This window comes from Enhydra lutris, unplaced genomic scaffold (assembly GCF_002288905.1).
Source record: "Enhydra lutris kenyoni isolate GAN:26980312 unplaced genomic scaffold, ASM228890v2 scaffoldscaffold93, whole genome shotgun sequence".
Taxonomy (NCBI): Eukaryota; Metazoa; Chordata; class Mammalia; order Carnivora; family Mustelidae; genus Enhydra; species Enhydra lutris.
Window position 1 is genome coordinate 1,854,435 of NW_019154177.1, and position 17,173 is coordinate 1,871,607.

The 17,173-nt window shown below is 40.3% G+C and overlaps 2 protein-coding genes across 2 annotated transcripts in view; one reads left to right on the forward strand and one right to left on the reverse strand.

The window, feature by feature from the left end:
* The window catches only part of LOC111138601, an 896,555-nt gene that overhangs the window by 573,557 nt on the left and 305,825 nt on the right, over positions 1 to 17,173 (forward strand). The gene's annotated exons all lie outside the window — the stretch shown is intronic.
* On the reverse strand, positions 3,558 to 4,499 carry LOC111162602 (olfactory receptor 2B6). Its single transcript, XM_022527113.1, has one exon. It carries the CDS (start codon positions 4,497 to 4,499, stop codon positions 3,558 to 3,560), a length of 942 nt encoding a protein of 313 aa, XP_022382821.1.

Consider the following 17,173-nt stretch of genomic DNA (forward strand, 5'->3'; position numbering starts at 1 on the left):
ATCATGACCCGAGCCGAAAGCAGAGGCTTAACCCACTGAGCCACCCAGGCACCCCAGAAAAGCAGGAATATTTTTAAAAAGAGAACACCAAGCTCAAGGAAACAGAGAACAGATTGGTGGCGGGGGTCAGGGGTGGGCGGGTGAAATGAATGAGGGGAGCCAAAGGTATAAACTTCTAGTTATAAGATGATAAGTCCTGGGGATGTCATGTACAGCATAGTGACTCTAGTTAATAAAACTGTATTGCATATTTGGAAGTTGCTAAGAGAGTAGATCTCAAAAGTTCTTATCAGAAGAAAGTTTGTAACTTTGTATGATGACAGATGTTAACTAGGCTTACTGTGGTGATCACTTTGCACTGGATACAAATAATCATTATGTTGTATGCCTGAAACTAATATAATGCTGCATGTCAATTATATCTCAATAAAAAAAGAAGAAATACCTACAAACTATATCTACAGGTGTGAAAATAAGAAAAAGAGACCTGGACTGAAGATATATATGTGTGTGTGTGTGTGTGTGTGTGTGTGTATAAAATCTTCCTTATCAGCTGATTTTTTCTTTATCATTCCCATCAAATCATTGCCATCATTACCACATCCTCCATTTACAGAGTCCCATGTCCTTGAGCTTGCATACTTCAGTCATTCTTCTAGTCATTACATTTTTTTAAAATTATTGAAGTAAAATGTTTATCAGTAGTTGGAAAATGAATATCTGGCTTCCAGGAGCTGACACTGTAGGAGGACATGGAGAATACATTTAGTTCTTTTATTTATTCTAATTCATTATGAAGCATTCTAAGGTAATTTCTGCTTCCAAGACAATCTCTCTCAAAGATTGTTTGACATAACAGGAAAAGTAGAGCACAACTCTAAGTATATAGATTGCAGAATGAGTATTTTGGTGGGCTGGTGGAAGACTATGAAGGACAGACCATATATCATGGTTGGCACCAGAGAACAGATACATGAGTAACAAGAGTCACTGAGAAGAATGCAATAATCCAATTTAAAAATGGGCAGAGGACCTGAATAGACATTTCTCCAAAGAAGACATCCAGCTGACCAACAGACACGTGACAAGATGCTCAACATCACTCAGCATCAGGAAATGCAAATCAAAACCACAATGAGATCCCTGTTACACCTGTTAAAATGGCTAAAATCAAGAAGATGAGAAACAAGGAGTGTTGACAAGGATATGGAGAAAAAGGAACCCTCATGCCCTGTTGGTAGGAATGTAAATAGGTGTAGCCACTGTGGGAAACAGTATGGAGGTTCCTCAGAAAGTTAGAAATACCGTATGACCCAATAATTCTGCTACTGGTTATTGACACACGGAAAATGAAAACACTGACTCAAAAAGATGCACGCACCCTTATTTTTATTGCAGCATTATTTACAACAGCCAAGACACCGAAGCTACCTAAGTGTCAATCAGTAGATAAGCAGATAAGGAAAATGTGACGTATATACACAATGGGGTATTACATAGTCATAAAAAAAGATGAGATTGTGCCATTTGAGGGAATACGGATGGACCTAGAGGCTATTATGCTGAAATAAACCAGCCTGAGAAAGACAAATACCATATGGTTCCATTTATGGATGGACAAACAAGTAAAACTGAATAAACAAATAAAAAGCAGAATCAGAACTATAAATACACAGAACAAACTGGTGGTTGCCAGATAGAAGGTGTTGGGGGTTGGGCAAAATGGGAAAAGGGCAGAGGAAGGTATAGGCCTCCAGTTGTCGAAGGATTAAGTCACAGGAGTAAAAAGCCAAGCATAAGGAATGCAGTCAGTGATACCATCAGAGCATGTTATGGTAGCCACATTATGGTGAACATAGCATAATGTAAAAACTTGCCAAATCACTAAATTGTACACCTGAAACTAATGTAATGTGTGTCAACTATACTCAAAAAAGAAAGAAAACAAAACAAAAAAACACCAAAATACATTTTTCTTGAAACTGGTTTGGATTATAAAAATTAATTTCTCAGAATTGCAAAAAAAAAATGAGATGACGTTAGTTTGTGTGTCTTATTCTAAATGACTCTATATTCTAAATGAATTCACATAAAGGGTTATACATATTTTTAATAATCACAATGTAACTGATAATAGCTTACAGAATTTCCCTGTAAATCATTTTCTACCAGCATAAAATTATATGTCAGGATAAAATAAAATATACCAGTATAATATAAGTCAACTAATCTTTCATTTAAAAATCAAAAACTACTTCAATTTTGATCTTTTGTCTGTGTTCTCATAATTTACCAAGTTTCACGGACATTGGCTTTGAATGTACATTTGCTTCTAGTTATCTGATATATCATTTATTAGGACCTTTAGAAATAAATCAATTTTCACTGAGGGAAGTATTATGTTTTCAATATACTCTATTAGTATTTTACTTCCATTTAGTCCTTTAATGATAGTTACTTCTAATAAGAAAGAGAACTGAAATTGTAACTTGGCAGATCAGGTTTATTTCTCTTGTCAGTTTTCATTATATTATGGCAAAAGTACATGGTATTGCTGCAGGTTTTAAGGAGAAACATGACAAATATATCTTTCAGTTATTGTATTCCCTATATGTATAATATATTGGTAGAAGAAAACAAGGGAGAAAAACAACACAATTAAATAACTGTAATGTGAATAAATCACGCAACACCAAAAACCCAACTGATCATATAAGCATGTTCTACTTCCCTAGCACGTCGATGAACTTCTGAGGGAGACAGGATGATCCAATCTGCGTTCTCTCAGGGAGACCAACCTGCAATGAGATGGTTGTTGTGCAAGCCAAGTGTATGAACAAGAAATCACTGGAAATCATGACATGGCATGCTATTTTAAGATCCAGGCTGTGTTTTGGGGTTTAAGAGATAATAATAATATTGATAATTGGGAGAGTTATGAAAAAAATTTCAGAGAAGTTAAAAATTAGCTCGACCCAATAATACCTAGGATTTGATCTATAAAGGAAATAAAAAGGGGTGCTTTCATTTAGGAGGAAAACATGAGTATAGGAACATGACAAGAGAATGAAAATCTGGGTGCAATTCTAGATGGAAAATTAGTGATTTTTATTATCATGCTAATGTGGGAGTGGTAGTGAGAATTTAAAGCTAGGGTTGTAAACTTCAGATTCAACTTTAAAGTAGCTGTTTTTCAGGGTTTTGGTAAACCTCTCTTAATTATGTGAGGAAAAAATAGTTGTGTTTGTACTACTGATATTACCAGAGCCGGGATTTCTGGCTTTTACCACATTCTCAGGCCTAAGTTCAGCAAATGTGCAAACAATGATGTAAAGTCACACAGTTTCTGGTCAGCTGGAAGCCTCCTTCCAGGTACTGGTTCAATGAGTGTGTTGAGGCACCAGAACCTATTGTAGCTTTCTGTCGATGACACTTTATTTGAGGGAGATCATCACAATAGTGTCCATGTTGGAATGATGAAAACAGGGCAACTTGAAGAAAAGTTAGAAAGCCAAGTAAATATTAAGTGCTTACAATGTCGACCATTTGCATATCCCTTATTTCTTGACTAAGAAGACTCTTACAACTAACCTTTTAAAGGCCTCCTTTACATCTTTATTCCTAAGTGTGTATATAAGGGGGTTCAGCATGGGTGCGATGATCCCATAGAAGAGGGACACCATCTTCCCCCGGTCCTTGGAGTTGGGGGATGGCGGTTGTAGGTACATGGAGATTGCAGTGCTGTAAAACAGTGACACCACGATCAGATGGGAGCCACACGTGCCAAACGCCTTTCGCCGGCCTTCGGCCGACTGGATCCTCAACACTGCTTGGGCAATGAAAGCATATGATACTAGGATGAGCGTCAGGGGTATCAGATGGAACAGCACACTTACAAAGAACAGTTCCGCCTCGTTGGCTGTTGTGTCTACACAGGACAACTTGAGCAGGGCAGGGACTTCACAGAGAAAGTGATCTACTATGTGGGGGCCACAGAGTGGCAGCTGGAGAGTCAGGGTGGACAACCACACTGAGTTGCTAAAACCAGTAATCCAGGATGCGGCTGCCAGCTGGAGGCACAGCCTCTGGTGCATGATAACTGAATAATGCAGAGGCTGACAAATAGCTACAAACCTATCAAAGGACATGACAGCCAAGAGAACACATTCAGTGGCCCCCAAGGCTAGAAACATGAAGAGCTGGGCCACACAGCCACCATAACTGATCACCCTCCTGGTGCTGCATAAATTTACCAGCATCTGTGGAACCGTACATGTGGTATAGCAAAGGTCCAGCAGTGACAGATTGGTAAGAAAAAAGTACATGGGGGTATGGAGTTTGGGGTCCAGGCGTGACACTAGAATAATGGTCAGATTCCCAAAGATAGTCACCATGTAAGAAATGAGGAAGACCACAAAGAGTGGGAGCTCCAGCCATGGTCGATCTGAGAAACCAAGAAGGATGAACTCCTGTGGGATGCTCTCATTCACCTGCCTCATGATCAATGTTTCGACTTTTGTTTCCTGAAACACAAGAATTCAGGAAATCGATGAACACATACTTATTGACATTTTATTTATAATCACTTTACTACCTGTTTGAAGATACATATAGAAAAAACATTGCTTGCGATATGAAAAATACATAGTTGGAAATACTCATAAGTACTTAGGCATTTCTACAATTTAATCTTTCTATATTTGTGTCAGTACTTCATAAATGAAAGCCCAGCAGCACCTGGGTGGTTCAGTCATTAAGCATCTGACTCTTGATCTCAGCTCAGGTCTTGATCTCAGGGTTGTGAGTTCAAGTACTGCATTGGGCTTCCCAGGTGTGGGGCCTACAAAGAAAGAAAGAAAGAAAGGGAAAGAAAGAAATAAGGAAAGGAAGGAGGGAGGGAGGGGGAAAGAAAGAAAGAAAAAAAGAAAGGCTAAGAAAGAAAGGAAAGAGAAAGAAAGTAAAAGAAAGAAACAAAGAAAAGAAAAGAAAGAGGAAGGAGGGAAGAAAAGAAAGAAAGAAAAGACAAAAGAAAGCCAAAATTTAAGAAGTAAATACCTAATTTTAACCAATTTAATAAAATGTGTTCTTTGATTTTTTTGGTCATTTTGTTAATCTTTGTACTACTTTCCACCTCAATCGTTATTTTTAGAAAGATTTGGTTATAATTCCTGCCATCCTATCTTTTCATTCTAATTTCTCCTCAATGCCATGGAGATTGCCTTATCATCTGAAACAGTTAAAATTATTTTCATCATCTCATCATCCCAAAAACTATGTAGGTAGGTTCTAGAAAGTCATCAGACATATTAAAAAAAATGTCTATTGCCTCTTAAGAGCTCACAGAATCAGAATAAAAAGCTATTAATAACATGGACATTGGAGACAAACAAGCCTGGGTTGTCTCTACTAAATAGTCATTAGTTAGATCCTTACTAAATAAATTCTCAACTAAATAAAATCTCTACTAAATAAAGTCATTAGCTATATCATCCTGGGAATGCTTCTTATTCTCTTGAATATCAGGGTCCCCATCTAGAAAATGAGTATAATAATGCCTTTCTGGTGTGGTAGTGTGAGTGTGAATGAAACAGACTGTAGTGACCTTGGACCTCTGAGATGTTCAGAGAGGAAGCTGCCTAGGATTGATTGCTCGACCTTGAAGTGTCCTAGGTCCACCAATGTACTATGACCCTGTGAGTTGACAATTTACTCTCCTGTCCCCTCCACAGCTCTAAAACCACCCACCTCAACAGCAGAGGCAGTAATGACTCTGACCTGAAGTATAAGGTGATGTTCCATGGGAGATCCCTAGCACAGCATCGTGGACCAAGGTCACAGGGAGTTTGCCGCTCTAATGTTCAGCCAATAGCCTGTTGAGAGGCCTAAGTTTGCTAAGGCCACGTGCGGAGCATGTGTCCATCCCCAAGTCGGCTACCTTGCTGACACTTCCCTCTACCATTTTATTATTATTTTATTGGTTTAGAAATGTGAATTTAATGATAGGAACACAATTTTTGAATTATTAACTTATGCTTTAATTTCGCTCACGTCTATAGCTCTCATTACAGAGTGGTAGGGAAGTCTTTAGAGTCACTCAGAAAATCTCTGTTGCTATGCCACTGTCAATAAAATGAGGTATGAGAAAGAGATATAAATTCAGATAAACATAGGAATGTGCAAAATGCTCAAATCCAGGGTGCCTGGGTGGCTCAGTTGTTAAGTGTCTGCCTTTGGCTCAGGGCATGATCCCAGGGTCCTGGGATAGAGCCCCGTGTTGGGCTCCCTGCTTGGCAGGAAGCCTGCTTCTCCCTCTCCCACTCCCCTTGCTTGTGTTCCCTCTCTTGCTGTGTCTTTCTGTCAAATAAATATATAAAATCTTAAAAGAAAAAATGCTCAAATCCCGAGGGGAAAAGACAAGCACCTGAACACGCATTTAGCATGCTTCATGCATTTACTTACATATGGTGATAGAATATTATATCTTAGTAATCACATGTGTATAAAAATTTCCTGAAAGTATGCAGAAGTGTTAAAATTGTTATCACTGGCCAGTGAGAATAGAGAGAGTAAATCGGACTTTAATATTTACCTTTACTCCTCATTCTAATTTTTAGTAAACAAAGTATATTAAAACCTTTTATTAATTTTAATTTAACATGAATAAGTAATTCTTATTAACACAAATTATTGTGTATAATATAATAACTTTAAATGTCTCACTTATACTCTGAGTTTAACTATAAGGACCAACATTGCTTTAGACTTTAATAGCATAAAAAAATCTTAAATAAATGTAATCATTTAGCCATTAAGAGATCCTCAAAACTGAGTATGAATTCAGGGTCCATATGAAGGTTTCCTAGAGGCTGGAGTATGGGGATACTGGGTAACTTACTGGCAAAAAAAAAAAAAGAAAAAAAAGAAAAGAAAAGTTTTCCTCTAATGATAGGAATTGCGAAAAGCAGGGCAAATGGAATCAGTAGAGATTTCACAACCTCACAATTTCGTCGTTACTCAAGTGTTGAAAAAATGACCTCAGGTCCATGTAACTAAGGAGAGCTTGTGCACTGGTTGGCCTGTCCGGTCATAGACCACGTCCAGATGGTACTGTTCCCCCAGGAAGTTCCCAACTATCTAAGTGTTAATGCCTCACTTGAGGAATCAACAACCTTGACAATGGCAAGGCCTCCGGTATCCTGTGAGACTTCTTTAGCATATGAAAGTTCTTTCTGAAACCCCTTTTTCCATACCTCCTCCAACCCCCTCATACACAATGAGCCTCATCTCACAACCCCTGGCAGCAGGTCTTTCGCCCACGGGCGCTTTAATAAACCACCATTTTGCACCAAAGATGTCTCGAGAATTTTCTTGGTCGTGGGCTCTGGACTCCACCCCACTGAACCTCGCCAAGGTTCTAAAACTATATCGACAAGAGTTGTCCTGCTGATGCTGCCACAAAGTCACTACACAACTGGGCAGGCTCCTGAGTGGTTTTGGAAAGCAACTGAGTTTGCAGCATGGGCATTTTCTGTTTTCTGTGTAACGTAGCACTGTCGGGGTCTAGGTCTCCGCAGGTTTTCATGCCTCTGAGGGGACAGAAAGCTTTTAAGTAGTACACAGAATTTCTGTCTTGCTACTGGAGTGTGAGAGTAATAATAAGAGTAATTTATTCGCACAACACTGCAGTTTGGCTTAGAATAGAGAGGAAAGTTGGTCATTCCTCTCTGTTCCACATTACATGAAGGATTGATTCAGGGAGAAACACTCGTTAGGAAACTCAGACTAGTTCTTCTCCTGAGTTCACACATAGGGGACTGGAGATTAGAACCAAGGACTGCTCTGCTCCAAAGTCAGTTTTCCATAGAGGAACAAACATGCAAAGTAATGATAAGGTTCTAGAATATAGGTGAGGTTTGATGGGGTGAGGTCCGGAGCCGATGACCAAGAAAGAACTCTTGAGACATCTTTGGTGCAAAATGGTGGTTTATTAAAGCGCGGGGACAGGACCCGTGGGCAGGAAGAGCTGCTGCCCTGGGTTGTTGGGGGTGGCAGTTATGTACCATGGGGTTGGGGGAGGTAAGGAAAAGGGAGGTTTTGATAGAACTTTCATATGCTAAAGAGGACCTACAAGATACCAGATACCAGAGGCCTTGCCATTGCCAAGGTCGTTTTGCCCTTTTTAGCAAGCTATTAAGATAGTTGGGAGATTCCTAAAAGAATGTCAGGTATGTCCCACCCAGAAGTGGGGGTGAGGGGGAGGTTGCAAGGTATCAGCCTTTTGCTTTGTCCTTAGCCAGGCTTCTGCTCCCTCGTCAGTAACACTATCAGCAAATAAATGCAATGAAGAATTGGAGGCTTCGGTTTTTGCCATATAATGATAAAGTCCACAAGATGAGTTCTCAGAACACCCTCATTTCATCATGTTTTATAGAATAATTTCCAGAAGAGTGTTCTACATACCTCTATATTAAGCACTAGAGATAGGATGACATGTGTGCGCCCTTGTCCAGAAAGCTTTGAATTCAAATAAACCAAGTAGGAGCTCTTCATAAGCTCTTCGGTTGTAAAGTTGATATGACAAAGTTTGTCCAACTCCTTGTTCCCCTTTTCCAGTGGCAAATTATGAGATGTCCACTCAGGATTAACTCAGAAAATAGAAGGTTAGGGAAAAAATATTGCAGACAATCAGAAAGTGGTTTTCTGGTATTCCCAACGCAAAGTATTAAGGCATTAACTGCTATTTTCAGAATTCTCCTCACCAGATTTGCAATATAAATGAGGACAGGGAATTTTCTTTATTAAATTGTGTTGGCGTGTGCTCTTATTTATAAGGGAAGGCAACCCCGTTCTGTGCTCTATGGTAATTGACCCTGATCGCTAATGGGTAGGGATGGAGAATTCAGCCAAGCCACTTCCATTTGTCGCTTGGATTTGCTCCATCACTACCCTTTCTCTGGAGACTTGTCTTTTCCAAGATGAAAGGGAATGACAATAGGGACAAAAATACCTTATCAAATAAAACTTGGGCTTTGTGCCATCAAACTGGGAGTTAATTTCCTCTTGGAAGCTACTAAATAAATTCTGTGAAGCCACACGGAAAAGAAAACTGCATCTGCTCTGAAATTCTGAGTTCAATTTTTATACAATAAAACTGACTTCCATGTAATCCACCTCAGAAATCCTTTTACTGCCCTGATTTACAAAAAGCAGTTTTATTTATCATATTCCTAAATATTTCTATCTTTTCTTTCATAGATTTTTTTTTCACGGGGTGTTGTACCACTAAATTCTACACCTAAAACTAATGTTTTTTTTTTTTTTTCACCCACAACTAATATTACACCATATGTTAACTAACGGGAATTTAAATAAAAACTTGAAACTAAAAAGAGAGATTTTTGCATTTCTAGGCTTAGTGAAGAAGCCCTACCTCTGTTTAGAATGATTTTGTAGATTTGTTTTTGTAAGATTTAAAAAAATGATTTATATTTTTCTATAGTCCCTCCTATCCAGGATTTATTTTTATTTGTTAGAAGTAGCTCCATATCAATTTTTCAGATGAGTAGACACATTAAATATTAAAATGTAGGTATGAGAGTAGACAAATTATTATATTTCTAATTATGAAAAGTTTATACTTACAATATAAACAAAGTTTACAAAGCCCAAGAAAACACACAAATAACATAATAGAAAAAATACCAAATAATTTGAACATACAACTCAGAATAGCAAATCTACATGAGAAGATTTTAAATTCCCAACCAACCAGAGAAAAATAATAAGCCACTTATTGGATTGAAAAAAAAAAAAAAAGAATAACCAGCAGGAGCTCCTACACGCAATCTCTCTGAAGGGAAAAGGCTAATCTCAAAAATTATGGGTAGAAATGTAAAGTATCACTAGGTTTTTAGAAATAAATAGGATAGTTGTAAGGACCTATTTTATATTTCTATCTTAGCCAGAGGCTTCCATTGAAGTTAAACAATAACTTTGTTGTTTAACCCTTAAACTGTCCCTGCTCCCCTTCCCTCAAGGACTTAAAAACAAGTCCCGGAAACCAGCTCCAGGTGTGGAGGTCAAGAAAAACAAGGCTGTACCCACCTCGAGTCTAGCCCTGACATAAGTACAGCCATCTGGCAAAGCAAAAGCTGGCACCTTGCACTCTAAGAGTGGGTTAGCATAAGAATGGCCATCCTGAAGGCCAGCAAGCCATTCTACTGAGCGTCCCTAACCAGCCCACAGGCGCAGGTAACTTGAGATAAGAGAAAGTAGCTAAAACCTAAGAAACAACTTAATCATATACCACCAGGGCGGTTAGGCGATGGCACCACAGGGACCAGATGTTAAAGAAAACAAATAGTTAACTTGCAGAGATCACAATCCTGCAAGACAGGAATCTCCCTTGGTTTGCAAATGTCCTGGTGATTTACAACAGAAAGGTTATCTCTTCAATGGCCCAATTTCCAGAGACAAATGGCACAGTTCCTCAAGGCCTAAGGTTGCCCCCCCACCATAAAACTGAAGGAGGCTGAGGCAGAAGGAAATGTAAATAAAGTTAAATTTCTTCTGAACCTAAATCTCACTTAACCACCAGGATGGCGCCAGGGTGACACCGGGGTGACAAAAGGTTAAACAAAGTTAGGCTGCCAAAGTGGGGTGCAAGATATGTATGTAGCTATGGGAAAGTGCCCTGAAAATGCTATATAAACCCTTGGCTTTGAGTGCTCAGGGTCCTTGTTGAAACCCGCTGCACCGGGCGGATACTTGGACCCCAGCAAGCTGGAAATAAACCTCGCTGTGTGACTTGCATTATCGAGAGTGTTCTCTGTCTATCTGAGGGGTGGTCGACTCCGTACCCTAACAAAGTTAATCTTGAAAATACACATATATTTATCTACCTAGCAATATTATTCCTGGAAATCTATCCGATGAAATAAAATTATCAGCATATAAAGGCATAAGAACAAGAACTTTAATTGTTGCAATGTTTGTAGTCACCAAAGACGAAGAAAAAATTTAGTCCTTCAGTAGAGAATGGACTAGTAACTAATCTGCACCAGGAGTATTTGCCTGAGATATTGCTCAGTGACGAGATGAAGACACAAGAAAAACAGAGCTAACATGCACTTAACTATATAAAACAATAACTAAAATGCTCTACATATAATTTTATGCATCATAGCCCTACACGGGATTAATGAGAATGAGAATTCCTTCTTTCTGTGGAAGGAAAGGACATCAAGTAAAACAGAAAAGGAAAAAAATTAAGATTTAATCTACCAAAAATAATTCATAATATTTTAAACTCCCCAAATAGCAGTGTGATTTGCCTCTGAAAGTAAGAACGGGCATGAGGGTGCGATCCTTTGAGGGAAAATGATGCTCATTTAATGGAGGATTTCCTTTTTTCCCCACAAGCTCTTATAGATAGTTAAGAAAATCATATTTTATTTTTAAATCATGTTTTATTTTATTTTTAAAAATTTTTTTAAAAGATGTCATTTATTTAATTATTTATTTTAAAGAATGAGAGAGTGAGTGCAGGGGGGCAGGCCGGAGGGAGAGCAAGAGAATCTCCAACAGACTCCCACTGGGCTAGGAGTGGGGCTCAGTCTCACAACCCTGAGATCACCCCCTGAGTCTTTAGTTTACAGAATAGAACAAGGTAAGTAAACTAAAAAATTCCAGTAGTCCTTAAAGTGGAAAATTAAGAGATAATGCCGGATTAGCAAGGGCCCCGGGGAACCTGCAGTTACTACGAATAGGAGTAGCATGGGGCGGGCCCTCACGGTCCTCAGCAAAGTCCTCTGATATCGCTACGCCTGTCTTCAGTCTGTGGATGTGGAAACAGGCTCAGAGGAGTTAAACAAACCTCCCGAAGGTCACGGCGTCTGTTAGGAAACAAGAGATAAACTATGAAGTATGCACTCTGATTCATTTAAATTTAATTTCTCTTCTTGGCTAGTGTCCCTCTCCACCTTATCTTACCTTTATTTCCCTGAGGGTTGCTTATGGGCATAGTTCTCTCTCTCTCTCTCTCTCTCTCTTTTTTTTTTCATCCCTAAGGAAAAAGCTCCTGGAATGCTGTAATTTACTGTATTAATTTCTGACCGTCTAACTGGTTGCTCTGTATGAGAACAGAGCAGACATGGGCGCAGGGACGTTCTAGCGACAGCCGGCATGGGCTGGATCCCTCAGTGTGAGATCCCAGCAAGAAGGGGCTGTGTTCAGGGGAACTGAGCCCTGACATGGCAAACCTGTAACAGAGCATCACAGAGCACCAAGTATTAATACCCCAGAGTCTAAGGAAGCATCCCAAGGCCGCAGGGTCAGAGGCAATTTCAAACTTAGAGATAATAAACCCAAAGCTCGTTGCCAGATGGATATGGAATCCGAAGGACAACATATGAGAAACACAGGGAGGGTCGTGGGTTACTGCCGCAGCGTGCGTGGGCCTGTGCTTGAATTAATGGTGGCTAAGAGCATGCCCATGGATGGCAGGGACTAGTTAATAGTACAAATCAAAGTAGGATATCCAAACCTCTTTCTTAGTTTATTCTTTCTATTTCTTTTTCTTTAAGGGAGAGGCAGGCTCCCCGCTGAGCAAGGAGTCTGACATGGGACTTGATCCTAGGAGCCTGGGATCATGACCTGAACCAAAGGCTGATGCTTAACCCACTGAGCCACCCAGGCTCCCCTATAGTTTCTTTTTTTAAGATGCAAAGGTCTTGGGATAGCCTTAGGTTCAGCATGTAAAAGGCTCAGAATAAACTCAGAATATCCTTGCATCAGATGGGTTCCCGTGAGCGAATGTTACGACTCAGGCAAAACCTAGTTACTGCCCTTGGAGTTGGTGGCGGTGTGGCTGTGGAAGGGTTGAGACATGTAATCCTGGCATCTTATCCCAGGATAGAAGTCTGTAGGGTTAAGGGCAGGCTCTAGCGAGACCTCCAAAAAATAGGGATTCAAGCATAGAGGCTATCATACAAATGCAGAGACAAATTAGAAAGTGGTGTGAGATTGAGAACCTTACAGAGTTTAATGGCCTTAGAAATAGTATTCTATTCCAAAAGGTGGAAGCAGGAATGGTCTTTCTTTAGTATATTTTATGCGTTACAACAACACAACAAACCCTTAATGCTTACTACATACCAGGAACTGTTCTAGATGCTTTCACATATTAGTTCATTTAAAATTGAAGTGGTCCTTTGAGCATGGCGATATCATTATCCACATTTTACAAGTGAAGAAACCACAATATAGAGACAGTAAGTCCAAGAAGGAGATGAGATTCCATTCATTCAAGAAGTTCACGATCTTAAACGCCCGGCCCTTCTCTCTGTGGAATCCACATCACCTCAAAGTTAACTTTATCTTTGACGTATGTATATCAGATTTGAGGGAAGTTGGAACACCATCAAACAGCACATTTGAGAGTGTGTCTTTGCCTTGTTCCAGACGGGGGCCATCTGAGTGTCCATACGCTACAGGTGCCTACGATACCATAGCCAAGGGCCAGGACCTAGCACAAGCCCTCCAGGACACCAGAAATTACCAGTCCTGACTGCCTTTTACGGGAAGTAGACTATTATGCTGATGGGAGATGAGATAACTAGAAGGAGCTTTTGGAAGCGTATGTCATGTGAACAAGGGTTTTGTTCATGTCTCTCCTAGGAATTGCACACCCCCTGATTCTGATGACCAGCATGAAGCCTCTGCGATCTCTTGAGCCTTGAATCTGTACTCCACTCCTGCAGGAGGCTACAGCCGAATGAGAAGGGATTGGGGGCATGTTTTGAGGGTTAGTTCCAGTGTATCTGGAATTGGCTTCAACTGTTTTACTGAAAGAAGAGATACACTGCATGGCACACCCTGATCAAGGCAGGAAATGTGCCGATTAAGAATGTCGTTATGTAACAACTGGTCTGAGGAGTTTCAGGAAGGTTTGGACCAGCTTGTCAGCATTGTTTATGGGCAAGAATGAGATCGATGATTCACACCTAGACTCAGTGAAGCCCCAGAAGGACTCTGTCGTGCATTGGTAGCAAGAGAATGCCTGCGTGACCAGCAAGGGAGGAGAAAACCCATCAAAGACTCCCTTTGGTTTTCCCTGGCTTACCATCGTTCCACACATATGTCAGGGGCTTTTGGTCTGAAATAGAAAACACGCCCATACAGTTTTTACAGAGAGAGGAAAATCGGTGTTGATTCTTGCTATGTATTTTCACATATTCCATATTATTTAATATACAGGAGAAAAATGATAGCAAGAGCGAGTTAAGAAAAGCAGGAAGGAATGTTCCTTGCTAAAATGACAAACGCTAAGACAGGCAGTGAACAGTTATCTTATATCAAAGAGAGAAAGATTAAATTGCACGAAGTCCTCTAATCTATTCCTTTCAGGCACTTAAGTGGTACTTAGTTTATTCTATTGGTTTAACAGACTTGCAGTGTTAACAGTGAGGCTGCAGTGCCTTCTTCCTATCTGGGACTGAGAAGAATAGGGGTAGAAGAGAATTCGCACCGGCCCCTGCTCAAAGCTCCCCGATGGTGAGCACCTGCGCTCACGCACTTTGCCGTCCCTCTTGCTGCGGTGAACTCTTGCTCCCAGTTCAAGCCAAACTGTCCACTCATGAACCGGTTCCTGTTCCTTTCCACCTACTCAAGGTCATCACTGTTGCAATTTTCTCTTTCCTGAATCTTCATTTTACTGCTGGATCATTCCCTTCCCTGGTTTCTAAACTTGTCAAAATTCCTCTCGTTTCAAAAATGATTCTGGTAATCTGATAAATCTTCCGTCCCTACTGCTAACACCCTGTCTCTGTTTCTCTCCATCATTAGACTTCTCGGAGGATTTGACTGGGCTCTAACCGCCTGCATTTCACATTTTCACTGTCTCCTGGGTGCGCTCCAACCAGTACCCGCCCCGCCCCCCCCCACCCGCCATCCCCGATCGCTCCATGGAAATAGCTCTTTGCGGGTTTGTCTGGGAGACCCGCACCACTAAATCTGTTGGTCAGTTTTCATTCCTGATCTTGTTGTGGAAAAAATAAAAATCAGACCTGCGAGAGACCGAGTGACACTCGGAGAAGCATAACTCGGATTTATTTTATGCCGGTGGACCCAGATGAGCTCATGCTCAAAGTTCTGGACCCTGCGTAAGGGGGTTCCCAGGGCCATGCTGACTGCTGGTGGGTAGGTTTAAACTGAGAGAGCGGAGGGAGGCTGCTTTAGGCGGGAACAGTAGTGCAGGAGCCTGTGGAGGGAAGTCTGTTTACAGAAGCAGAAATAGCTGGTTATCTCTTGGTCCCAGTGGGGCTTCTGGTTATCTCTAGCTTCTTGTTGGTAACCTTCCATCTTCCTGGGCCTCCTGGGCTGGGCCTGCTCTGGGTAACTTTCCTCTTCAATCTCAGGTGGCCATTTGCCGCATGTTGGATGGTTGACCAGTCATCCCTCTGGAAACACTTCCTGTTCTTTCCTTCCAGGGTCATGTGTGCTCTTGAGGTCCCTCCCACTCTTTGCTCATCCCTTTCTCTGCTTCCCCCTCACCTTCCTGATCTAAATGGTGTGCCTGCTGCTTGCTCTGCCCGATGCCCTCTTCCCCAGGGAGCCGCATAGCTGCTTCCCATTGCCACCGCACCTTTGCTTAAACGTAGATTCCAAGCTCTTCCTTGACCCTCCCCACTTAAAACTGCAGCTCTGCCCTGTTTCCCGGCTTCTGTCCCTGTTATGTTTATCTTCCTAAAACTTACAAATGTTCCTATTGTGATGAGGTTTCCAACATTTGTCCATGACAAGCTCAGTGCCATGGGAATCCGTTGGGTGCTTTGTTCCAGTACCCAGACCAGTGCCTGGCACAATATGTATTTGCTGAAGAGGTGAATGAGAAGGAAAAATGTGAACGTAGACAAAATATAAAATAGGTTAAGGCTGTCTTCAAGGTTCCTGTACCACCCATCAAGACAAGATGGAAAATGATCTGATAATCTGATTGATAAGCATTTATTGAACTATCATCTCATAACACTTAATTTAAATCACAGTGGGTTTAAACACAAACATACACATATGGACATATGTGTAATATTTGTTTCTTTGGAGAAAGATTAAGCTCCGTGGCTGAGAGAATTGGCTGGAAATTCCATAGCATGCTACCAAAAGTGCTGTTTCTATAGAGATTTATACTCTCTCTTGATCTCCTGCCCCCACTTCAAGATGTTGTTGCTCCTAAAATAATGCATAGCTAAACAGCATAGAAATTATATAAAATTACAATAATCATTTATGATTCTGGAGATTGACTCTAAAAGGATTTTTATTTACTTATAAGTGCATAGCATATTTTTGTACCAGGAGGACACATAAGTTGTTTTTCAGTGTAAGAAATGGAAAATGCCAGGTCATGGGTCTCCAAATTCTATACTACTTCTTCATTAATAATGGCTTTCATAAACATCATCATGGCTACATATCACTTTTTACTTAATTTATAAAGTAAGAAAAATCAACTATATTCTAATCATTCTACCCTCTTATGGGAATAATGGAATATTGTCCATAGTCAAAACTAAGCCCCAAACCCTTTCTAACAAGCCCTAACTAATCTAAAATAAAATGTAATCTATCTGGACAAAGTACAAGAATTATTGGTTACAAATAAGGAAATATGCACATTGTGTCTGAAAATGATTTTTTGAGAACAATTTATTTAGGTATTTGGTATTTTTTTCTGGAGCCTCTAGAGTAATCTGAACTTTCTTAAAAAAGAAGTTGCTAGACCCATCTTTCATCCAGTCCCTAATGATACCACTGGCAACACCCCCACATTTAAAACTCCTTATTTACTTGCAGAAACTTTAACATAACATATATTTTCCCACGTTATGAGATGGGATTTATTCAACTGGTAATATTTCAGGTCTGAAGATACCTGCCTACCTTTAGGATTCATTCATCTAATGCAGACTGTTCCAGTCAACTTCCATTATGACTGGCAAAGGACTACAGTCATGAGTATAAACATGAAGAAATCAACATGCAAAGAACACCCAATCATAAACATTCCAGCAGTTCCCCAGAACTGGTGTCACTGCTCTCTGCCTCTGTTCAAGATTATCCTGGTGACAGAGGGGGGAAGTGGAGGTTAGTAAACTTCAAACATTTTAAGCAG